We start from the raw sequence: 24,843 nt of genomic DNA, 5'->3' as shown, positions 1-24,843 counted from the left end.
ATAACTTTGGAGAATCAAAGCTAACCACACCTTTAAAACACCCCAAAATATTTTTAAAAAATCCAACATCACGCGCCCACCTGGCATCAAGGAAGCGGGACCTCAGGATCATGACTGCTTCACAAGTGCTCTGCTTCAGCTGAGTCTGGATCGAGCTGAACTTGCGGTGGATGATGGTCACCATGCGCTCGATCTCCCGCGGGGTCACGGGCCGTGTGCGAGACTGCTCCCTCAGTAGATTCATCACATGGGTGGTGAACTCAGTGCACGCCTGGTTAGGAGGGCGGGGAGGGGGGGAGGGGGATAAGAGGATGGACATTAAAGGTTATTTCATTCATTATTTCGTGTTGGACTGGTGGGATTTATTAAGACCTGTTGTGAATTTCATTAAACATATATATTTTTTTATTCATATTGAGAAGAAATAGTTCTAGTTAATAGTTACATAGAATCACATTAAGACATATGGTGAAAACTGGCTGTTAAAATCACTGCAGTTGTAAGTAATAATCTACTGATAAACTCTTCATTTAAATGATCTATAAAGCAACTGACCTCTTTACAACTTTACCGGAGCAGGGCTGCTTAATGTCATTTATGTGTAAACTCAAAAAAAGATATGTTGGATTTACTTAAAAATGTTGTTTCAAGTGGTTCCACATAACTTTGTTAAGTAGATGTTAACATTTCAGATACTATCGTTGAAATAGAGGTAAGTAAACATATTTTACTGCTATTACTTCATAAAGCAATTAGTGTACTAGTATCAGAAATGTTCTATTTAACATCATTTTAATTGGACAAACTAAACTTAATTAAGACTAACTTAACCACATCAAGTTACTCTTACTCAATAACCCTGTATTGCTTTCATTTATATCTAGTTTATTGGCTGAACTTAACTATATCACATAAGTTGAAGTCACTTAAGTCAATCTATTGAGTCAATTGTAAAAAAAAACTGGTTTATTAATACTTAACAAAGTTATGTGGAACCACTTGAAACAACATTTTTAAGTAAATCCAACATATCTTTTTTTGAGTTGACAGGCTACACTACCAATTTGGAAATGGTTTTAGTTTGTGTTGCAGAAAAAAAAATACATTGTACTTGTTAATAAGATGAGTATCACAACAACACTGCGTTTTAAAGCAGCTCTGAATGGCGTTTTAAATAACAGCACACATTAGAGCAGGGGTGTCAAACATGCGGCCCGTGGGCCAGAACCGGCCCGCCAAGGCTTCCAATCCGGCCCACTTTCCTTTCTGTCTTCTTTTCCTTCCTACCATCCTGTCATCTGTCCTTCTTTCCTTCCTCCCTTCTTTGTTTCCTTCCCTCCGTCCTTCCATCTTTCCTTCATCTTCCTTTCCTTCCATCTTTCCTTCATCTTCCTTTCCTTCCTTCCTTGGCTTCTTTTCCTTTCTTCCTTTCCTTCCTAATCCCTTTTCTTTCCTTCCTTGCCTTCCTTCCTTTTGTCTTTCCTTCCCTCCTTCCTTTCCTTCTTAATCCATTTTCCTTCCTTCCTTTTGTCTTTCCTTCCTATCACTTTTCCCTTCTTTCCATCCTTGTTTCCTTCCTCCCTTCCATCTTTTTAATGATCCGGCCCACATGAGATCAAATTTGGCTGTATGTGGCCCTTGAATGAAAATGAGTTTGACAACCCTACATTAGAGCATTAGTTAAGCTGGAATATGTTAGAACAACAATTAGCTGACTTTTAAGGCCATACATTGTGAGGATTTGCTGTTTTTCTTTGTCATATGTGTGTATTATGTATTGTGTTTTTTTTTGTGTTATTGTCTTTTTTTATTTAACAAGGCGGTGGTGTGGTCATTCATTCAAGTTGGAGTTGTGCAATGTGCCTTATAATGTTTTTATTTATTCATTTATGCTACGAATGTCAGTTTTACTTGCCTGACCCTAATGTGACTCAGTATGTACACCGTCCTTATGTGTTTCTCTGGCACTACCCAATATGTTTTTATTGTATGTTGTTTTTTGCTTTGTATAAACGGTCTGGTAGGTAGTGGAACTTAATTGCCCTCTGGGATAAATAAGGTAAATAGACAAAAGAAAGAAACTGAACTTATTACAGTGGCCTTTGAGGAATTATTATTCACTTTTTTTTTAAACAAAATCTTCAATCACAGGCGGATTAATCGATAATAAAAATAATATTAACTTGAATCCCTACATTATGTGTTGCTTTGATAATCTCCTCTCATACAGAAATGTGAAGCCTAAGCCAGGTGTGTGTTTGGATCAGCAGCATAAGAAGAGAAGTGTTAAGTTATGTGACTGAACTCTAGACCTAACATGCCAATGGATTACGCTTCTGGCGAGCAGCATTAGTACAGACAAGCGTGTACAGGCAATGTCAGCGCTCGTCTCCTGTTGCGACACGGTACCTGCTCATACTTCTCCAGCTCAGTGTGGTAGATACTGCGAATCTGGCTCAACTTGCTTTTGTAGTCGGAGTGCTCGAGCGAGCTGTCAGGTGACATCCCTCCTGAACTGGTGGCTGCAGAAACGGCAGCAGCAGCTCCGCCGCCTTTCTCAGGCCCTGCCACACCCTCCGCCAGCAACATGTTGTCCAGTCGCACCAGCTGAGGATCCTGAGGCTCTTCTTCTTGGGCGTTCCTCATTGACAGGCCTGTCAACAAGATTAATGTCAGTGTCGATTAGTTTTGTGGGTGAAATATCAACCAAAAAAATGTAAATGTGTCACGGCACATCCTGTGACTATTACATCTATTTATTCACTTATATTAAAGCCTGTTTAACTGATGAATTAAAGCGTGTTTCCTGTTTTGATGTGACTCATGGAGTTCTTTTGTTCACGTTGTTCAAACACTTATTAGTCAGTCAATAGAAGCAGCGATGAACTGTTTTTGGACGAGGAGAAGTCAACTGAATGGCATGTCGTCCCGTTCATGACTGCTCTGCTCGATACTTATTATCCATATTAAAAAATTGGAGTGAAAACTAATGTAAATGTTCCTTTTAACAATACAAGAACCACTTATTTGATTTATGCAGGTAGAAATGGGCTGCACCAAGCAGTTATATATATATATATATGCACACATAAGTTAGAGCCCAACCGCCTCTCACAAATATATCAGTATCTACATTTATGCCGTCTGATATGTGCTGATATTATAGGCAGGTATGTATCCTTGTATGCTTTTTCCTAATTCAAGTTTAACACATACACATTAAATTCCTAATGAAGTTAAGTATTTCAGTTCACAAGTTTATTCATAATCTGTAAATATATCAGAGCTTCCATTACATATTTTTGTCACAGAGGTTTGGTAACCACATTTGAAAAATATTCTGTATATATATGGGCATTGGTCCCAAAAATCTAGTATCATAAATATATATATGAATAAAAATGGACACGTTCAACAGTATAAACAGTTCATGTGGTGTATAATTATTAGATTAACAATCTAATAACTCTGTAATAAATTACGAGCTCACTGCGCATCAGACATCTGCAGCAGGAGTTTCAAACTAAATGCATGATGATATAAATTAAATAACGTTACCAGTCTTTTCCTTGATTTCGCACAAAACGCTGAACAATGCAGGTTTCATCCGGTGACAGTTCAGTGCATGTTTCCTGTGAATGAAAAAGAGATTTGTTATTTGTAGCTAGAATAACAAAAAGCTGTAAGACTGTGAGCAGAGAGACAGCTAACAACAGCTACATGCAAATGAACCAAAACAACAACAACAACACAAATGAAGTGACTTTAGCATGAAGCTAGCTCTGAGCTAAGGAGGTAGCCAAGTTAAGTGTTGACTGATGAACTGTCTTTACTGCCATAAACATAAAAGTGTGGTTGTATTTTAGTTTGTTTAGCATTTGTATAAACATGTCCAGCCTTAAATAAAGTGTTTAATCTAAACATTAGCTGTTAGCTGCCTATTGTAGCATGAGCTAGTTAGCCTTAGCCAGCTAACAATGGCTTTAGGCGACCGCTGCATAAGATACACATGTTTGTAAGATGGGAAGCAAGGAAAGAAAAAAAAGCATTAACCAAACAAAAATGTAAACTTGGGAATATGTGTGCAAGTTTGTGCAAATGCAACTTTGTTTCCTGTAGCTATCATAAGCTAATTAGTTATCTCATAGCTAAACAATCTAAACAATAGGATGAAGTTGAAGGAAACTTTGCCACCGAGGGTCAGGAGTCGACAAAAAGCTGCAAAACAACCACACATAACAAAAGCGTCAAACACTTTAAAAATGAAAAAGAGAAAAAAAATCTCACTAACTTTGCTTGTGCCTCGTCCAAACTTTGGTCGGTGATGGTCATGATTTGCTGCAGTATGTCACCGATGTCTCTGCGCGTTTCGTGTCCGTTTTCCGGGCCCGAGTCTCCTCCGTCGGACCGGTGCTGGGAGGGTTGGTGAGCCGAGGTGAGTGCATGCATCCCGGGGTGGCCACTCATGCCGAGTCCCCGGCCATTGGAGGGCCCATTGCCCGTCAGAGGCTGCTGCTGCTGCTGCAACATCTTCAGCGACGCACAGTGGCGACGACTGCTGCCCGACTGTGCTCACAGACACACACAACACAACACAGCTAGGGTAAGAGCTGAGGCATTGCACAAAGCATGAGTCCCCTAGCGATTGACAGGAAAAGGTACAGGCCATGTTGATGTGTTAACACATTGCATTGCGTGTGATGGATAGCCCCAAGTCTGCTTATTTTCTTCTTTTTCTATGGCAACAAGAGGAGTGGCACCGCTAGGTTAAATGTTACCATAACAAGCAAAACATCTGCACTGCCAGCATTTCAGAAAGCAGAAGTAGTGTGTGTGTGTGTGTGTGTGTGTGTGTGTGTGTGTGTGTGTGTGTGTGTGTGTGAGAGAGAGAGAGAGAGAGAGAGAGAGAGAGAGAGAGAGAGAGGCTGACTGTGATCTAACCAAGTAATAAAATGGAGCTCTGTTGCCATCCTCAAGATTTAAGACCTTTTATTGCTTGTGAAATGTTGGCTTAACTCTGTCTTCCTGAAGAGACACCACACAGTATATGAGTAAAATAAAATATTTACAATTATATAAAAGAAAAACAGAGGGAAGAGATAAGAGAGAAGGAGAGAGAGACTTTTGATATTCTTTAATAAAACAGAGACACGTAGAATTAGGCTACTACATATTCAGAAAAACTATAAAATTACCCAACCCCTCCTCCACACACGCACACCTACGCACCTTTTGTGGTTGTGAAATATTGGCTTCCCGCACATCCTGAAATGACACCATACAGGAGTATATAATATAATATTTACAATTAAAAGAAAAACAGAGAGAAGAGATAGGCTAGATGGAAGCGAGAGAAAGAAAAGAGAGAGAGAGAGAAAGAGAGATTAAGACTGAATGTGATCTAACTAATTGATAAAATGGAGCTATGGTGGCATCCTCAAGTTTCAAGACCTTTTATTGTCACATACGCAGCAGATAGAGTATATATAATAGAATATTTACCATTATTTAAACGAAAAACATAAAGAAGAGAAAGATGAGAGAGAGAGAGAGAGAGAGAGAGAGAGAGAGAGAGACTTTGGCATCCTTTAATAAACAGAGACACTCTATAGCTATAAAATTACCCAACCCCCACACCACCCCTCACCCCCCACCCCCCACAAACCCACTCACACACGCACTTTTTATTGCTTGTGAACATTTTCCCTTCTTTGACCTTCTGAAGTACCATTACACAAGAGTATATAGTAGAATATTTACAAAAGAGAGAGAAGAGATAGCTATGAAAGAAAGACAGAGAGAGAGAGAGAGAGAGAGAGAGGAAGAGAGAAAGAGACAATAAGACTGAATGTGATCTAACTAAGTAATAAAATGGAGCTCTGTTGTCATCCTCCAGATTCAAGACCTTTTTATTGCTTGTGAAATTGTTCTTCTTCTCTACCTCTAGTTACAATTAGAGCATTATAATAGAATATTTACAATTATTTAAAAGGAAAACAGACAGAAGAACTAGATAAGAGGGAGATTAATTAATTATATATACAATTTAATAGTGTATTATACATAAATGATGTGTGATAAATACCAGTTAGGGTTGTGTGGGATGACATTGTGTAGGAGAGGAAGAGAGTGCTTGAGTTTGTTTAGGGGTGAGTAAAGTATGTTTGTGTTAAGTATGTTCCCAAAGCACATACACAGATATCCACATGGACTATCTCACTCTGTCACAGTCGTAGTCTCTCGATTTAAAGCACAGACATTGAAATTTTATGAAAAAGGTATTTTTTAATTTCTCATATGCAAATATTGATCATCTTGCACAGACAGCTTCTCTCTGACTCGTCTGAGTCTACTTCTCTTTTTAGCAGCAAGTCAACAGGATGTGTGCCAAAACCACAGCAGTGTCAGAAGAACTGCGCGCCTGTTTCAACATGTTGCAGTTGAGTCTGACATAATCAAATGTGCAGCAGTTAAAGCAGCAGCTGCATACCGCTGCTGTGACAGATTTAAAGTTTATCTCCAAATCATAATACTTTTGTTTGGGACCATACTGAGGCTAACCAAATACATGCTGGGTGTCCTGCTTTAGACACTAATATTTCATCATGGTATGACTTGTCAGATGTGGGCCAAGTAAATAGGGGTGGGCTGTGTGGTAAGAGGAACAGGAAGAGGGAAGACGAGAGAGAAAAGGTATCAAGGCAGAGCAGAGAGGGCGAGAGCTTGTCACGTCAGCATGTGAAACTCTTCTTAACAGCTTTTTTTTTTGTTTCTTCATAAAGATATTGACAAGACAAGTGTTAAGCTGAAAATGCTGAGCTCAGTCCGGTTACTTCGACTTGAAGAGATGATGGTTTAAAGAGGGAAAGTTCCAAACATCAAGGTAAGATTGAAATGACTACATTTACATTAACTGTATGGTACACAAGGAAACTTTCGGGGGAAAAATAACAAGCTTATATGCCTGTCAGCAAAGATTACAGTGAAACTTCTGGCAAAATATGAGAAATAAATCCTCTGTCAGCAACAAAAAGGTGACGGTTTCTCCAATCATGTTTACTCACCACTTTGTTGTCATGAAGTTGACAGGAATATATGACTTACAGTCTGATTTTCATCTTTAACATCTGTAGCCCGCATGCTAGAACCTGCCAAACTGGTTTCGCATACATTTGTCTGTAAGAGCAAGAAAACACAGCTGCTCTGTAATCATCTATATGTTTATTTTAAGTTACCACAGCATTGATTGGTCATTTTCAGAAGGAGAAGGAACAATGGGGACCTTGAAGTCTTGACCTAAGATCTTTGACCTAACTTTGACCATTTCTGTATATCTTGTTGTTAGGAGTTGAAAGGAAGATTAGTGGACCGCACAGAGATCAAAGTTGAAATGGCTGAAGGAGGGCTGCTGGAACCTCTCGTCATCACTGAAGACGGAGACATTTCTGAGGCTGTCACTGTACAGAGCAGCAGCGGGGAGTCGGCTCTCAAAGAGAGAGAGGAACACTCTGGAGGGGAAAAGAATGAAACAAAAGTAGAGAGTGAAATGTGTTCAGAAGAGCAACAGACCAACACAACGGAGGAAGACGTTTTTTTGAATGTAGAGAGCAAACCAGAGGAAAGTGAGAATGTGAAAGATGGACACAACAGAGATGGGAGCAAGCGTGAAGATCAGACACACAAGGTGATGAAGACTGATGAAATACCTGCGACATGCAGTGGCACAAAGGATAAAACGGTCGCACATGTGGATGTAAAAACATTAAATTCCTCTGAGCTCAAACCAGAAGATACAAAAAAGGTTTGTGGAATGTTATTTCACTTGTTCCCTAGATCAGCTCTAGTAACTCAGTTAGCAGCTCATGCATTGAACAAAGTGTTTATTTGAAGTGTTTTTGACTTTATGAAGCAGCCGCCATGTCACTATACATGAAAAAACAATTTCGTGGTGGAAAAATTCACAGGTTAACATTTTGTCACGGAGCATGTGGGAGTATGGAGGAGTTGAATGAATTCTTTTGCTATGCCAACAAAGAGTTTGTGCCACTTACAGAGAAACCTCTTGTCTCTCCCTCATTCTTTTTCTGCCACCTACTCACGTTTTCTCAGGCTCATCGGTTAACCCCTGACTTCCCAGATGCATTGTTCGAGCTGCTTTGCACCCTCCAGGAGGGGAGACGGCTCAATGACCAGCGCTGCTCCTTCAGGCTGGAGAATGGGATGGGTAGAAGAAGGTGCCACTCTGAGCCCAACGCCACCAAGCCAGCCAACAGAGGTGAGAGCACTTTGAGAGGCTATACTTCACGTCACAAGTGTTATAAAAAGTGATGCAAATGTTGCATTTGTTTCCACGTTGTGATGCTGACTCATGGTGAAACTCAAGCTGGAACAACACAAAATTAAAGTATTGTTCTTTGTGACTAAAGTAAGTTTTCACCGCTTTCCTCGACCACAGACCACTTGAAGTTCTGGCCATATGACCATCAAAGCTCTTCTTTTATTTCTCCACAGTCATCTTTTCCTCCATGACTTCACTTCAGAAAGAGGAGTTTTTTGAGTTTGTGGCCACTGCTCAAGCCCGTCGGCTGGATGACCAGAGGGCGCAGCTCGAAAGGTCTCCACCACCAAAGCCAAAAGCCAAGAGTTTCAGAGGAAGCATAAAGCAACTCTCTTTCGTCAAAAAGCCTGAAAAATCTGCACCAGTTCCCGCACCCAAAGAAGATCTTTACAATATGATTCTCACGACACAAGTAAGCCACCTGAACTTAAAATGTTTTATTAAGACATAAGGCAATGATGTGGTGGGTTCACACCATAGTGACAGTTTGTTTCCTAGAAAAATGTTTCTTACAAGCGCACAGTCATGCCAGAAAACATGTTGTGAAACCTCAATGCTGTGTACTTCATTATGCACATCATTTCAGGCTTTCACTTTCCCATCTTCTTCTCACCCGCAGGCCCAAGGCAGATTGGAGGACCAGCGTAGCAGGGCTCCTGGGCCCATGGACGATGAGGACTTCTTCTCCTTGCTGCTGAGGGTCCAGGGGGGGCGCATGGACGAGCAGAGAACTGAACTACCGTGCTTGCTGCAAACCTGAGATGGATAGAAAAACATTGGAACTGCTGTGGGAGCCATTCTAGTATTGTAGCTTTCATCTGATTTCCTTTTAAAAGAGAGTTGATTGTTTTGTCAACCCTTATGATGCTTGGTTTTTTTAAAATACAGGGAGCTGATATCCCTCTTGATAGTGTTTTGAATTGATAAAGCTGTTGATATCGTAGCAAAAAACGCTAATGTTTGGGCAACAGAGCTTAAATGTGACTTAATGGGTCTTCTTTATAAGATTGTGAAGTTTACTGCTAGTTAGCCACTTTTCTGTCCTAATAGGATCGGTAGATACGCTTTCTTATCTTACCAAGTTTTGCATTTCTCTGAATGTCTGCGATGAGTGGTTGAATGGTTTTTGTATGTGTTCCTGTTCTTGATGTGAAGGAGGCAGTGTTCTTATCTCTGTTGTTTTCCCTTATTTGTACAGTAGACATTAAACAGACTGGGGGTGGTGGTGAGGAAGTAATAGCTCCAAAGCCACACAGTGCTTTACTGTATATGGATAACTCTCCTCCAGAAAATAAACACAGTGTGCATCTGAGCCTTTTTTTTAATTCATCTATTTATTTAACTTTTCACGCTTCACTTTGTCAGGTGAAAAAGGGGGATTTAACACACACTCTAATGAGGGTATCATCAGAGTGTCTATTTTTTCCTTTTTATTCTATATTTACATATCAAACACACAGCAGTGCGTAAGCATTTTGGCGGTGACGTTAACAAGGGTATGTGAAACCTGCTCTGTTATTTTTTATCATTAATCATCACTCCTATGCTACTGAAAGTCACATTCCCACGAAGCTCTGATAGAAGTCGATCTTTTAAAAGCGTTTGGTTGCAAATAAATCAAAACATTCACACGGAAAGAGACAAGCTTATGATGTCCCATTTAGGGAACAAAAGAGGCAAAGATAAAGGTGTTAATGTTTGATAGAATTACTGCACTGTGTGAGCGTTATCTTACAGTTCCTGAATTTGAGTTTACATAACTTAGTCATTTATTTATTGAAGGTCACAAAGCAAACAGGAAATAAGTATTCAGCAACATACTTAAAATTGATAGTATTGGTAACATATAACCTGTTAGGATAAGAGTTTAAGTTATATAACTACTCACTTCTCCATATGAAAACGGTCTTTAACGGTCTATTGTAAAAGTATTTAATGTCTGTAGTTATATGAAAATAAACATGAATAAGAGGACTTACATGGCAGCAGCTGTTTAATGTCAATAACACATTTTACAGTAAAAAAAAAAAAGAGCCTGGACATTGGTCATTAAAACCCATAATCCAACTACTCTCTCATACTGTACACATGTAAAATGCGGGGCCACGTAGTGTCTCGAGCCACAGGGGGCCCTTCAGGAAACATGTGACCTTCTTTGGTATGTGTTTAGTCCACTCAGCTCAGAGGACAGCTGTGTGAGGAAGTGCTGGTCTGTCTATGAAAGAAAAGGTTAGAGGTGACGTGAGGACACAGTGTCACTTCCTCAAACAAGGCAGAATTTTGTGATATATGATAGCAACACTTTGACCAACACTGCTTGTTGAGCCACACTTTAAAAGGAGAACTCGTATTGTCAAGTCAAGTAGCAGAACAACTAATCCTCAACCCCCCCAGAAAACACTGCGGGTAAAGGTTATCAACTTTAGCTGAATGATTAATTTTGTTTAAAGGAGCCTATCAAAAAGTTAACATGGTCTACAAATATTTTGCCACATGACATGACGACCAATGTCTTTCTTTCTGCTTAAATCGTCAGAAGAGGAACTGACAAGAACATAACAAAAAAAGACACCTCACCCAGAAAAAGACAAGAAGTGAGAACTACTCTCAAACAGGAAGAAACAGCAGCGAGCCTGCTATCTAGCTAAGATGCCACTTTTAAGATGCACACATTAGTATTCAGGGTTGGGGGTGTATAAGCTACACTGAACCAGTTTGCTGGTATATCAGTCAGATTACAGGTTGATTCTGTCAAAAACCAAATATTGGGAAGATCAACTTCACTTTTTTATGTTTTTTTTAAATTTATTTCACATGGTGTCTTGTGAAATTATTCTGGTGTGGTGTCACAAAAGTCCGCACACTGCAGCTAGTGAATTAAATAGGATACCACAAGTGACATTTTGAGCTCGACACTTTTCTTTAGACTAAACGTCAACTAAGTAGTCGTCATCTTAAATCCACAAAGGCCCAAGTCACCTGACAGTCACATGGTGTTCCACTCCCACTTAATATTTTACAGGTGTACATATAGATCTAAATAAATAAATAAGTAAATAATACAAAATTATGATTATATGATTTGCCTGGTTAAATAAAGGTTTAATAAATACTATGAAATCAAATAACCTATACGTAACAAACAAAAATATTTCGTTTAGGCCTACTCATTTGTTGGAAAAAATAGACAAATATTTATAAATAATGTATATACATAGGCTATATGTAAAAAAAGATATGGATGGGACCCCCAGAGCACAATAACAAAGCATCGGGCCATATAACCATCATAATATCAATATGGACTTCTAAAAAAGATATCTCTCATTTAGATGTTTTAGAACCAGATATATATAAATCCATATAATCAACAGATCAATATCATGCAAGAGAGCGCCATACTGACAGCACGCGACTGTGACATCATTCACCCCTACAGTAGGAGACCTGCAGACACGGCATCCCACCGCAGAGATTTCAACCACACTGATATATCTATATATATATATATATATATATATATATATATATATATATCTATATATATATATCTATATATATATATCTATATATATATATCTATATATAGGACTTTGGATTTGCCAACGTTAATTCTGTAAAGCCTGAATCTTTAAGTACGTGCCAGAAAACGGAGAGTTTATTGGACCATCTGACAAGTAATCAAAGAATGAACCTTCCTGTCGTCCTCCCAGGTCAAATTGACCCCGTCTGTTTTGACTGTTCCTTCTTTCTTCCTTTCCTTCCCCCCTTCCTTCCTTCCTTCCTTCTGTCCTTCTTTCCTTCCTTCCTTCCTTCCTTCCTCCCTCCCTCCTTCTTTCCTTCCCCCTTCCTTCTTTCCTTCCTTCCTCTTTTCCTTTCTCCCCCCTCCTTCCTTCTTTCCTCCCTCCCTCTCTCCCTTTTTCCTTCCTTCTTTCCTTCCTTCCTTTCTCCCTCCCTCACTCCCTCCCTTCCTCCCTCCCTCCTTCCTTCTTTCCTCCCTCCCTCTCTCCCTTTTTCCTTCCTCCTTTCCTTCCTCCCTTCCTCCCTTCCATCCTCCCTCCCTTCCATCCTTGACTCGAGGACAACAGGAGGGTTAATTAAATAACACTTTGCATATATGAGTTTTATTTGGTATCATATTTTATACATCTGGTTTTTTTTGCAGTTTATTTTTCATAACATGTTTTTTTTTAAATTATAAACAAGGTTTCTCAGTAAAGAAAATGACCACGCTGATGGTGTGGAGCTCTCTAAAACTCATGTATCAGTGTGCTGGGGAGGGGGCATCAAGAGCTGTGGTGCAAATAAACTGAATAAGCTGGTGATGAAAGCCGGCTCTGTAGTGGATGGATGGAGGTGGACAGTGTGGAGGCAGAGACTGAGAGGAGGATGAGAGGAAAGCTGGAAGCTATCATGGACAATCCCTCTTATCCTCTCTATGTAGGGCTGAGGAAGTTCAGGAGCACGTTCAGCCACAGACTCATCCAGTCATGTGCTTCAAAGCGCTTGGGGGGGGGGGGCTCTTTCATACCATCAGCCATCAGACTGTACATCACCACAGCTCCCAGTACCTCCAACCCACACTAATGTTTAGTTTATTTATTGTATATAGCATTTTGAGATGGTTTTATTGTTTATTTAATTCAATTTTTGTTTAATTTTTATTTAATTTTGACTTGGAAATACTGTTGTTATGTCAGTTTTTAATTTCTAAAGTCAATAAAGTTACCCTTTACCCTCTAAAGTTACCCTATACCCTATGTCATAATTTAAAAAGATGACATCTCTTTCACAACTCCAATTACTCCAGGAATGTCAGGCTGTAAAGACATGTTTCCACCCTGCCAACACTATACTGACAGGGGGTCAAATGTTATCAGTGTGGAGACTGTGGCATTAATAATATATGGGTCAATGATGTTCCTGTTTTTCTACTTTTAATCCATCATGAGAGAATATACTAGAAGAGTATGGCAAACATGTCTAAGTGGTGTAAACCTAACAACTTTGAACCAAATAATTAAACTTGCTCAAAAACAATAAATTCTCAAAAATCACCATATCAACTAGTTTGACATGATCTTAGATTATAACTTTTTTATATTAAATAAAAGTTATGGAATGCAATTGTTCTAAATATTAAACTTAATCTGGGGAATCATGTCAATCAGGGACCATATCAATTATTTTCAGGAGCATTCAATCTTACTTTTGGTTTAAAACAAGGTGCAAATGTCATTTCAATTGACATAAAACCAACAAAAACACAACATTTAATTTAAACAAACCTGATGCTACTCTTAAAACATTTTTTTAAAGATATTTATGAATTACTCATCATGCCAACCCTTATTTGTCACTGACCTATAGCTGTTCAAAGATCCTTAAAATGAAAAATGCATTTATATGAAGGCATCTAAATGTTTAATAAAAAAACATAATAGGCCTATACATCAATCAATCCGCAGCCAGTGTTTATAGTTTTATTTATTTATTATTCATATATTTATTATTTCACTCAATTATTATATCTCTATTTAGGATATTCTCAACCAGAGGTGTCAAACTCATTTTCATTTAAGGGCCACATACAGACCAAATATGATCTCATGTGGGCCGGATCATTGAAAAGATGGAGGGAAAGAAGGAAGGAAGGAAATAAGAAGGGAAGGAAATAAGAAGGGAAGGAAGGAAAGACAGATGGAAGCAATGAAGAAGGAAGAAGAAAGAAAGAAGCAAGGAAGGGAGGAAGGGAGGAAGGGCAGAAGGAAGAAAAGTAGGAAGGACAGATGGAAGGAAAGAAGGAAGGGAGGAAGGACAGATGGAAGGAAGGACAGAAGGAATAAAGGGAGGAAGGAACAAAGAAAGGATAAAAGGAAGGTAGGAAGGACAGATGGAAGGAAAGAAGGAAGGGAGGAAGGGAGGAAGGGAGGAAGGACAGATGGAAGGAAGGACAGATAGAAGGAAGGACAGAAGGAACAAAGGGAGGAAGGAACAAAGAAAGGATAAAAGGAAGGTAGGAAGGACAGATGGAAGGAATGAAGGAAGGAAGGAAGGGACAAAGAAAAGATAAAAGGAAGGTAGGAAGGACAGACGGAAGGAAGGAAAAGAACACAGGAAGGAAAGTAGGCCGGATCGCACCCCTCGGTGGGCCGGTTCTGGCCCACGGGCCACATGTTTGACACCCCTGGTCTAAACTTTATTCAGTCATGACTTTTTTTTAATAATGCAGCCACGCCCATTGGGTGACGTCAACAGACACGTGACTTAAAGCAAGGACTGTAAACACAAGGAGAGGACGACAAGAAGTTACACTGCTTTTATAAACAGTGATTAACCATATTTCTCTTAGGTATTTGTTTCCTACTTTTTATACAACAACTCAACATATATGTATCTTGCCTTTTCTTCTTTTTATTTTATTTTTTATTATTACAATCATCCTATTTTCCCCCCTTGTAAAGCGTGGTGACGTCACTGTCTCATCCCACAGCTGTGTGTGAGCTCAAAACTGAAAACAAGGATGCAGGAGGATGTGAAACTTATATGATTGTGATCTTTCTCATGTTTAAGAACCAGATGAAAGTATTCTGAGCGCTTCAATGAGGAGAAACACGCCCAGACTAAGGTGGGTATGAAAGCTTAAAGGAAACTTAAGTCGTTCTTTGAGTGTTTTTTTTTACTTTCCTATTGATGTGAAGCAGAAAGCTAAGTCTTAGTTACGATTTACCATAATTGCTTACTATTGACACTTGGAGTAGGCTACAGATTAGTGTTAATTTAATCAGATGGGATTTGCTGTTTTGAACCTACAAAAGTTAAGCCTTTAAGTTTTGACCGGAGCTTTTATCTACTGTATGTATGTTTACGTTCATTCATTTTTCAAGATTCAAGATTCAAGAACTTTATTTGTCTTTTGTGCCTTACACACACACACACACACACACACACACACACACACACACACACACACACACACACACACATAGGAACTCTTGTGCGGTTGTTTGTCCAGAGAGTCAAGTCAGGTTAAAAAGACGCATGTCACGTGCCATGTTTGCTCCTCAGTCTCAGATTTAAAGTAAAAAATAACCTTTGCAACTATAATGTCGTTTCTTATCAGTCTTTTTACACATTTTATATAACATTAGAGACAACTGACTGAATTATTTTGTGTAGAGAAATATCATTTGTAAAATTCCTTTATCTGCAATGTTAAAATACTCAAGTGTTAAAGTGCTGTAGCCTAGAGGTGAGTATTATCAACCAGTGGTCGAAGTTTTATTTAAAAGTCTTTTTTTATTCACAAAAGGTATTGTTCTTATTTTTGTTGTGTATTTATATTGGTTAGAAAATGATTGTTTTAAATATGAGTTTATTCCCAGTTCTGTTATTCCAGAGATTTGACCTTAAAATGAAAATCTAATGACAAAAATGTGAAATGAATTTAAAATAAATTGATATTTTCATTTCACATTGCACTCCGTAAGCAGCTGACGTGTTTTGTCTAGCCTATCTTTCATAGGTCTACTTTGGCAGTGAAATAGATAAATAAATTGCATTCTCTGTGGAATTAAAAATGTCCTAAATTGAACTTAGTTAGTGTGTTACTTTTATATTTGTATTTACCTCAGTTTCCACATGCAGGTTTTACAATAAATTACCAACGTCCTGAAAAGCCTCGTCAATGTTTTCCACATATATTTACAGTATATATTACCTGTGAGAATAATATAAATGTGTGTTTTTTGTGTTTTTAGATGCTTCTGTTTCTTTCCCTGCTGATCTTCTGTGCGCCACTAGGGGGCGACACCTCACCAATCAGTTGCTACAACGACAGAGGAGATGCTGTTGATTGGTAATTCACTAAAGACAGTCCTGGGGGAAAAACAAGCATATGAAAATACACTTTATGAATCATTATTAATCTGTTTATAAGTCCTAGAAAGCTGTAGGAAATAAAAATGTGAACTATATTGGAATAATAGTCACCACCATTCAATGAGGTCTTTAGAAGTCAGCGGCTCTTTCATTCAGCAGTACACAAATCTTACAGCAGGGGTGTCAAACATGCGGCCCGTGGGCCAGAACCGGCCCGCTGAGGTATCCAATCTGGCCCACTTTCCTTCCTGTCTGTTTTCCTTCCTTCCTTCCTCCCTTCCTTCCTTCCTTCCTTCTGTCCTTCCTCCCGTTCTTTCTTTCTTTTTTCCTTCCTTCGTTCCTTCCATCTTTCCTTCCTGTCTTGTTTTCCTTCCTTCCTTCCTTCCTCCCTCCCTTCCTTCCTTCCACCTGTCCTTCTTCCCGTTCTTTCTTTCTTTTTTCCTTCCTTCGTTCCTTCCATCTTTCTTTCCTGTCTTGTTTTCCTTCCTTCCTGCCTTCCTTCCTTCCATCTGTCCTTCCTTCCATCTTTCCTTTCTGTCTTGTTTTCCTTCCTTCCTGCCTTCCCTCCTCCCTTCCGTCTGTCCTTCTTTCCTTCCTTCCTTCCTTCTGTCCTTTCTCCCGTTCTTTCTTTCTTTTTTCCTTCCTTCGTTCCTTCCATCTTTCCTTCCTGTCTTGTTTTCCTTCCTTCCTCACTTTCTTCCTTCCTTCCATCTGTCCTTCCTCCCATTCTTTCTTTCTTTTTTCCTTCTTTCCTTCCTGCCATCTTTTTAATAATCCGGCCCACATGAGATCAAATTGGGCTGTATGTGTCCCTTGAATGAAAATGAGTTTGACACCCCTGTCTTACACAGACAGCACATCAACAGTCAGTGTAAGGGAAGCTTCCTAGACTGGAGGAGAAACAATACTTTTATTCTCCAGGCTGGTTAAACATACGTCACTAGCAGTTATCTCTTCAAGGTTAACAGCTCCCATCCAAGCATCTTTTGTAACAAATATTGGTCCAAATGGGAAATTTTAAGAGGGAGCTTTGAGAGAAAATTACAGATAAGCACACAGAATCTCTTTTAGCAACTAGGTCATAGGTCATTATACTTCATTGGTCAAAAGCTGAAACTCTCTCTGTCTGGTGTCATCTTCTGTTGAAGCTGACAGTGAAGCATCGCCTACCGTCAGCTATAATATCTTCTCCTCTAATATCTCTGCTTCTTGAGTTGTTTTATCAAGTTGTCTCCCTGCCGGTTGAACTCACAGTTTCACTCTTATCTTTCTCTGAGTCAGGTTTTATATCTACAAGCTGCCCAAAGAACATCACAGTAAATCTCCTCAGAAGGGTGAGCTGTATTTACTGCTGGAGAAAGGGAGTGAAGGATGGACTGATGGGAAGGTGACGGTGAATGACACCACGGGAGCCCTGGGCAGGACGGTCGGACAACTGTACTCACAACGAAAGGTCAGCTGCTTCAGTCAGGTGTCTTTTTGCATGTAGCGAAAGAGGAACAAATACTGAGAAAAAAAAAATCTGATGTTCGATTTAGTTTTTCTGAGAATTGGAGATCAGATGGACTCTCCCAGGGAGTGTTTTTCTAAATATAATTGAGAGTCACTTTCTAAAAATATCACATAGTATTCAGTTCCCTTTTTATTCATGTATTAAATATGTGCAAGATAATGTAAAATGGTTATACCAAAGTAACATGTTAGGTTATAGATTACTAGTTATCCTATTTAAAATGTAATAAGTAATGTAACTGTTTCAATGACTTAATCAAAGTAATGTAACTTATTACTTTATGATTACTTTTCTAATTTTCTAATGAATGTTTCCAGCTGTTAGGGGAAGTGTTCAGGTGGTTGTCATGGATACTGACATGATTTATAAGGGAAATCATTTCTTATAAAGCAAGAATTATCTCTCATTTGAAAATATATTCATTAGTTTGAGTACATTTTATGGAAAAAGTCAAAAGTTTAATTAGTACTGTGACACAATTAAAGCCCATGTGTGCTCCAAATAAGCCCATATTATGATTTATTCACAAAATATAAAAAAAAATATTGATTTCAAAGAATTAAAAACATCAACATATGTATTCAGTAACATGTTAAATATTTAAAAATTAGGAAAAAACCCTCCCTGAGCTAAATCTTAAACCTCCTTTGCAATCATCATCAACCCCGTTACATGTAACTAGTTCCTCTACAACACTGCCAGAGTGTCACTAAAATGTAAATATCCCTTTACTGATTTAATGAAAGGATGTATTTTTGGTAATAATATACATTTCTCTTCACTCATTTTAATAATTATTTGGATCCTTATTAGCTTTAGTGGTTGCACATCTTCCAGGAAGGTATTGTGTTGTATTAATATCAGATTTCTTTCCATACATTTTTCCTCCAATATCCAATATAAGCATGAAAATGCAACTTTATTACATATTTCCTCAAAGTAGAAATAAATAAATAATATCTCTAAAGCAGACATTTTTTTAAATGTCCTTTCATCTTTTTGTTGCACTCATAACATTTCTCATTTTATAGATCCACTTATTAATATGTGCTAAAAAAAAAAACAAAAAAAAAAGGAAGAAGAAGCATTTCTGTTATAACAACTTGACATTAATAGATCAGAATAGGAAAGTGAGAATGAGAACTGAAATGTTTAAATCCAGTTAGTTACTCTCCCAGCAGCTGCGTGTAGTTTCAACATGTATGATTATATAACTCTATGTTTTTCTTTTGAGTAGTAGTGTCTAAGTCAGGGGTGTCAAACATGCGGCCCGTGGGCCAGATACGGCCCGCCGAGGGGTGCGATCCGGCCCACTTGCCATCCTGTATTCTTTTCCTTCCTTTCATCTGTCCTTCCTACCTTCCTTTTTTCCTTTCTTCATTCATTCATTCCTTCCTTTCTTCCTTCTGTCCTTCCTTCCATCTGTCCTTCCTCCCTACCTTCCTTTTTTCCTTTCTTTGTTCCTTCCTTCCTTCTGTCCTTCCTTCCTTCCTTTTTTCCTTTCTTCGTTCCTTCCTTCCTTGCTTCAGTCCTTCCTTACATCTGTCCTTCCTCCCTTTCTTCCTTCCTCCCTCCCTCCCTTCCTTCTGTCTGTCCTTCCTTCTTTTCTTCCTTCCTTCCGACTGTCTGTCTGTCTGTCCTTCCTACCTTTCTTCCTCCTTCCTTTTGCCTGTCTTTCCTTCCTTCCCTTCTTATTTCCTAACTTCCCTTCCTTCCTCCCTTCTTTCCCTCCATCTTTTTAATGATCTGGCCCACGTGAGATCAAATTGGGCTGTATGTGGCCCTTGAATGAAAATTTGTTTGACACCCCTGGTCTAAAAGGTGTTTTTTTCCTACATCTACATGATCTCCAACCCTTTTTTTTTTTTTTTTTTACAGAACACAGAGATAGCCTATATCCTTTACAATGACCAGCCGCCACCCAAGGACGTTGGTGACAGATGGGAGGACAACAGTGGGAGCAGAGGGGGGCACACAAAAGGTGAACGTCAGGGCAGTGGAGCTCTGATGCTCCCAAAGCTCCTGCAAGGCTGCCAGAGATTTGATTTATTATTCAAATTAAGTGCAAATGCTTCATACGTCTAAAAATAGTATATGAACAGACTGAAGAGTGCTTATACATCACCTCATCAACCTCATGTTATATGTCAAAATAAAAAAGTTTCATTTCGTATTTCCACTTCTTCTCCTCAGGTGTCGTGATAGTGGATAAAAATCAAGGCTTCTGGTTGGTCCACAGCACTCCTAACTTCCCCCCTGTGCAGCAAGCAGGAGGGTATTATTACCCCAGCACCGGTTTGACCAACGGGCAAAACTTCATCTGCGTCACGTACCCGCTCGACCGCTTCAGGACTATTGGTGAGACTGGAGTCATATGCCATATGGCCGTATAGCTCAAGCAGAGTTGTTATCAAACTGCAGTTCATGCTTTATGAGCATGTTTAAATGGATTATGGTATTAGATTACACTTAATACAAGACTATTGATGATTGTCTTACCCTCCTGTCTGTCTGCTGTTATATCATTATGACTAAATTAGCAAACTCTATGTTATCTATATTAGTAGTAGGAAAAGGTAATTCATTATAGTTATCTTAAATGCTGCTATTATAATATTACAAATAACATATATGGGTTTGATGATATATTAGGCGTCTTTATTAAGGTTTAATATGCCATATCAGACAAATTGTGTAATCTGCAGCCGGTATAATGAAGGTTGTAATTTAAGAGTTTCCCTGTCATTTGATTGGTGGCTCACCCTTACTGAAAGAGCTGCAGAGTTTAAAAAGGGAAGCTGAGTGAGTGAATTTTAGTCTCTTGAGGTTGTAGATGCTCTTTCTGAGGCTTTTCCATCCTGATATGAATACTACAATTCTTCTGATATGCTACATATTCATCATTTTACTTTGAAGAGGTTGTGTGGTTTGTGTAGTGGTTAAATGATCTGATATAAGGGCAGTCTCATTTTTTTAAAAAGGGAACTCTTCAGTCATTATCATCTTGTCATCACTCAGTACTTAATAATCCGGTCAGGTATTGACTCCGCAACAACAACAATCCTGATTTAAGATAATCAGAGTAAACAGGTGTCATCACCATGTCTTCGAGCTGCGTCTGCGGTTCCCTGGCAGACCCAGCAGTTGGCACTGTTGCTATGGTAGTGCCTGGGGTAATGTAATTAGACTGAGGTGTGTAACCATAGAGATATTGGCCCTCACACTGCGGCAAGCATTTTGCTCCGTCAGTTTCTGTGGGATGTTGAGAGTGTGACAGTGTTCGGGGTGACGTGAATACACCGTGCATAAACAGCCGAAGGTGATCTTATTACTTCTGATCACGTTTCATTGTGGAGCTCCCCGCAGCATAAATCTGCATATTAATGAGGAGAAACTGAGATTCACTAATAATTTTATTTCATTATTTCATAAATACTTTCTATCCATTATGTTCAGACTAATATAATGTTGTAAGTAGCCTGATTACTGATTGGTATGAAACACAAGTGTAATTTAGTGCTGAAAGAGAAAGTGGATTCATCTACATAAACTTACACATCACTATTTTGATAATTGATTAAAAGTTTTGGTTGTGTTTACTCATGAACCCAAGTATTGGACAAATAAAAATGTTAACTTAATGATGCTGCTAGATAAAAAGTCACCAGAGTGATTCCAATGAATCCTGCAGGGAACATGAATTTAAACCCAAAACATGTCAACCTGCTGGTAGATCACTAAAATCACCCTCTAGGACAGGGGTGTCAAACATGCGGCCCGTGGGCCAGAACCGGCCCGCCGAGGGGTGCAATCTGGCCCACTTTCCTTCCTGTGTTCTTTTCCTTCCTTCCATCTGTCCTTCCTACCTTCCTTTTATCCTTTCTTCATTCATTCCTTCCTTCCTTCCATCTGTCCTTCCTACCTTCCTTTTATCCTTTCTTTGTTCCTTCCTCCCTTTATTCCTTCTGTCCTTACTTCCATCTGTCCTTCCTCTTTTTCTTCCATCTATCCTTCCTTCCATCTGTCCTTCCTCCCTTTCTTCCTCCATCTGTCCTTCCTCCTTCCCTCTTTTCTTCCCTCCCTCCTTGCTTCGTCCCTTCCTTCCTTCCTTCCTTCCATCTTTCCTTCCTCCCTTTCTTCCTTCATTCTGTCCTTCCTTCCTTCCATCTTTCCTTCCTGTCTTCTTTTTGTTCCTTCCTTCCATCTTTTTAATGATCTGGCCCACATGAGATCATATTGGGTCGTATGTGGCCCTTGATTGAAAATGAGTTTGACGCCCCTGCTCTAGGAACTATTAGTGTCTGCACATAAAGTCGTGGAGGCTCATTGAATAATTGCTTTCTGGCTAAATGACAATTATTAACTAGTTTCAGCTTCATGAATGTTAAAAATGCTTCTTTCTGTTTTATATCATTTAAAATGGAAATGTTTAAGTTTTAAATGTTGGTTAAATTTTCCACTATTTAGTGGCATTTTATAGATTCAACAATTGACTAATTGACATATTAATATATAATAAAAATAATCTAGTTTTTTTTAACCAGCAACAAATTTTCCATTGGTTTCTTTTTTGAATGATACTGGCCATTAAAGGAATGATTTATACTATTTATCAATATTTCTAATAACATTTTGCAGCTTGTCTTTTTTTCCTTTTTAATTGACTGAATGTAGAAAACATTAATATCCACCACAGGTTTTAGTTTGCAGGAGATCATCTAAAACACAAACACAAACATTGGCTTTGGTGTCAGCCTCAGAATCAAAGAGCCAGGACTTTTTTTCTGCAGCTGCAATTTTGTACCAAGAGGGCAGAGAGCAGGTTTCCCCCTCACTTATCTACTCAAGAGGAGAGACTTTTGAGAAATGCAGGAAAATGACTGACTGAAGTAGAAATATGTAAGGAGAGGTTGAAAGAAAAAAAAAAGGAAAACTACCCATAACAAAATCCCTCAAATCACACTGAACATTATTTAACCGACATCCAGACGTACATTTAGTTGATTCTTGTCCATTTTCTCAAACTGACCCCGTCTCTTTTGACTGTTCCTTCCTTCCTTCCTTCCTTCCTTCCTTTCCTTCCTTCCTCCCTCTTTCTTTAATTGTTCCTTCCTTATTCCCTTCCTCCCCTCTTTCTTTGCTCCCTCCTCCTTCCATCCTTCCTTCCTTCCTCCTTTTCCATCTTTCCTTCCTTCCTTCCTTCCTTCCTCCTTTTCCATCCTTCCTCCTTCTCTCCCTCCTTCCTTCCTTCCTTCCTTCCTTCCTTCCTCCTTTCCTTGCTCCCTTCCTTCCTTCCTTCCTTCCTTCCTCCTTTCCTTGCTCCCTTCCTTCCTTCCTTCCTCCTTTCCTTCCTTCCTTCCTTCCTTCTTTCCTTCCTTTCTTCCATCCTCCTCTACTTCCTCCCTTCCTTCTCTCCTAAATTCCTTCCTCTTTTCATCCTTACTCCTTTCCTTCCATCCTTCCATCCTTCCTTCCTTCCTCCTTAAGTTCTTCCTTGACCTGAGGACAACAGGAGGGTTAATGAATGAAGTGATACTGATTCTGGATTGCCGTTAGCAGCGTTTGCCTTAAATCTAATCTGTTTTGCTCCACAGGAGAACAGCTGCAGATCAATCAGCCTGATGTGTACGATTGCGACGTTCCTGAGTCCTTGGCCTCCGTTGTGCCGGAGCTGGCTGCCGTTTGTAAGAAGAAATACCTGTCCGCTAACGTTTTTCCACATATCAAACCTGTGTCCAATCGGAGCGTGACCCTGACCTCAAAGGATGGCACCAACTTCATCAGCTTTGCCAAAGGAGCCTCGTTTGATAATGGTACAGCTTTGGAGCAATTTCATGTATTTTTTTTTTTTAAGGCAGCAGTTCACCGTGTGTTTCTCTTTTACTGCTTGTTATGTTTTATATAAAGCAGTTTAAATTGCCTTTGAGTTGTTGAAAGGTGCCATACAAATATCACTTTTAGTATCTTTTTTATGTGAAGTTATTTAACCCTCCTGTTGTCCTCGAGTCAAGGAAGGAAGGGAGAAGGAAGGAAAGAAGGAAGGGAGGACAGAGAGGGGAAGGAAAGAAAGAGAGAAGGAGGGAGGAAGGACAGATGGAAGGGAGGGAGGAAGGAAGGGTGGAACAAAGGAAGAAGGAAGGAAAGAAGGAAGGGAGGAAAGAGAGAGGAAAGAAAGAAAGAAAGAGAGAAGGAGGGAGGAAGGACAGATGGAAGGAAGGAAGGAAGGAAGGAAGGGAGGGAGGAAAGAGAGAGGAAGGAAAGAAAGAAAGAGAGAAGGAGGGAGGAAGGACAGATGGAAGGGAGGGAGGAAGGAGGGAAGGAAGGAAGGAAGGAAGTCAAAACAGACTGGGTCAATTTGACCCGGGAGGACGACAGGAAGGTTAAAAGCACATTGAGAGTTTTACAGACAAGAAAAGAACATAAACATGATCTCATCCCTCCTCGCTCTCTTGCTTCATCAGACCTGTACCACTCTTGGGTAGCACCCACCCTCCAGTCAAACCTCCTGGTCCAGTTCTGGGTTCGCTCATCCGGCATCCTCCCCTCTGACTGCTCGCTGGGCTGGAAGGTCCTGGATATCAAGACTGTTTCCCCGGGGCAGACGTTCACCTTCAAGACCTCCCAGGACCACTCCAAGTGGGCGGTCAGCACCAAGGCGGCTGGGTCGGGGGTAGGAGGGGGCTGGGTGTGTGTGGGAGACATTAACCGGAACAAGGCGGAGGAGAAGCGAGGCGGTGGCACGGTGTGTCTGCGGGATCCAGTGGTGTGGAAGGCTTACCGGACGGCGGCCCTGGAGTGTGAGGCGTGCGGAGGAGAAACCGGCACATGTGACGACGTGCTATAAGGTCAGCTGGGATTGAGGAAAAGCCATAATGTGTTGATGATGATGTCATACTTATGGTTAATGTTTTAACATATTTGGTACACTGTATATATTTCTGTGAATGTCTGCTGAAACCTAACCCATTTTATTTTTTATTTTTTTATAGTATATTTTTTGGGGCTTTTTGCCTTTAGAGAGAGACAGGGAATGGGAGGCAGAGAGGGGGGCAATGACTCGCAGGATAGGCCCGCTCGGTGCGGGATTCGAACCGGGCTAAATACCCCCACC

At 39.7% G+C, this 24,843-nt stretch overlaps 3 protein-coding genes across 5 annotated transcripts in view; 2 read left to right on the top strand and 1 right to left on the bottom strand.

Moving 5' to 3' along the window:
- pbx2 (pre-B-cell leukemia homeobox 2) overlaps positions 1–24,843 on the bottom strand; it is a 35,966-nt gene that overhangs the window by 6,357 nt on the left and 4,766 nt on the right. Inside the window, exons 2-5 of one of the 3 annotated variants that reach the window (XM_053327410.1) lie at positions 4,292–4,518; positions 3,559–3,632; positions 2,410–2,654; positions 81–271 (exon numbers count right to left, since the gene is read on the bottom strand). In XM_053327410.1, coding sequence (XP_053183385.1) covers positions 81–271; positions 2,410–2,654; positions 3,559–3,632; positions 4,292–4,467 — 686 coding nt within the window. In that variant the 5' untranslated portion in view covers positions 4,468–4,518. Of the gene's footprint in view, positions 1–80; positions 272–2,409; positions 2,655–3,558; positions 3,633–4,291; positions 4,663–24,843 lie in introns of those variants that run through there. The other 2 variants (XM_053327411.1, XM_053327409.1) reach the window with 2 other exon arrangements.
- On the top strand, positions 6,641–9,655 carry LOC128366664 (G-protein-signaling modulator 1). The gene is made up of 5 exons (XM_053327415.1): positions 6,641–6,883; positions 7,346–7,801; positions 8,110–8,275; positions 8,512–8,750; positions 8,958–9,655. Exons 2-5 carry the CDS (start codon positions 7,391–7,393, stop codon positions 9,096–9,098), a joined length of 957 nt encoding a protein of 318 aa, XP_053183390.1. The 5' UTR covers positions 6,641–6,883; positions 7,346–7,390; the 3' UTR covers positions 9,099–9,655.
- On the top strand, positions 14,853–24,825 carry dnase2 (deoxyribonuclease II, lysosomal). Its single transcript, XM_053327414.1, has 7 exons — positions 14,853–14,966; positions 16,099–16,196; positions 17,501–17,672; positions 19,611–19,713; positions 19,926–20,090; positions 23,327–23,545; positions 24,194–24,825. The coding sequence occupies exons 2-7, from the start codon at positions 16,099–16,101 to the stop codon at positions 24,574–24,576; spliced, it is 1,140 nt and encodes a 379-aa protein (XP_053183389.1). The 5' UTR covers positions 14,853–14,966; the 3' UTR covers positions 24,577–24,825.

The sequence above is a fragment of the Scomber japonicus genome, chromosome 10 (assembly GCF_027409825.1).
Source record: "Scomber japonicus isolate fScoJap1 chromosome 10, fScoJap1.pri, whole genome shotgun sequence".
In the NCBI taxonomy this organism is placed as follows: domain Eukaryota; kingdom Metazoa; phylum Chordata; class Actinopteri; order Scombriformes; family Scombridae; genus Scomber; species Scomber japonicus.
Note: the sequence above shows the minus strand (reverse complement) of the source record. Positions and strands in the feature narration are given on the sequence as shown.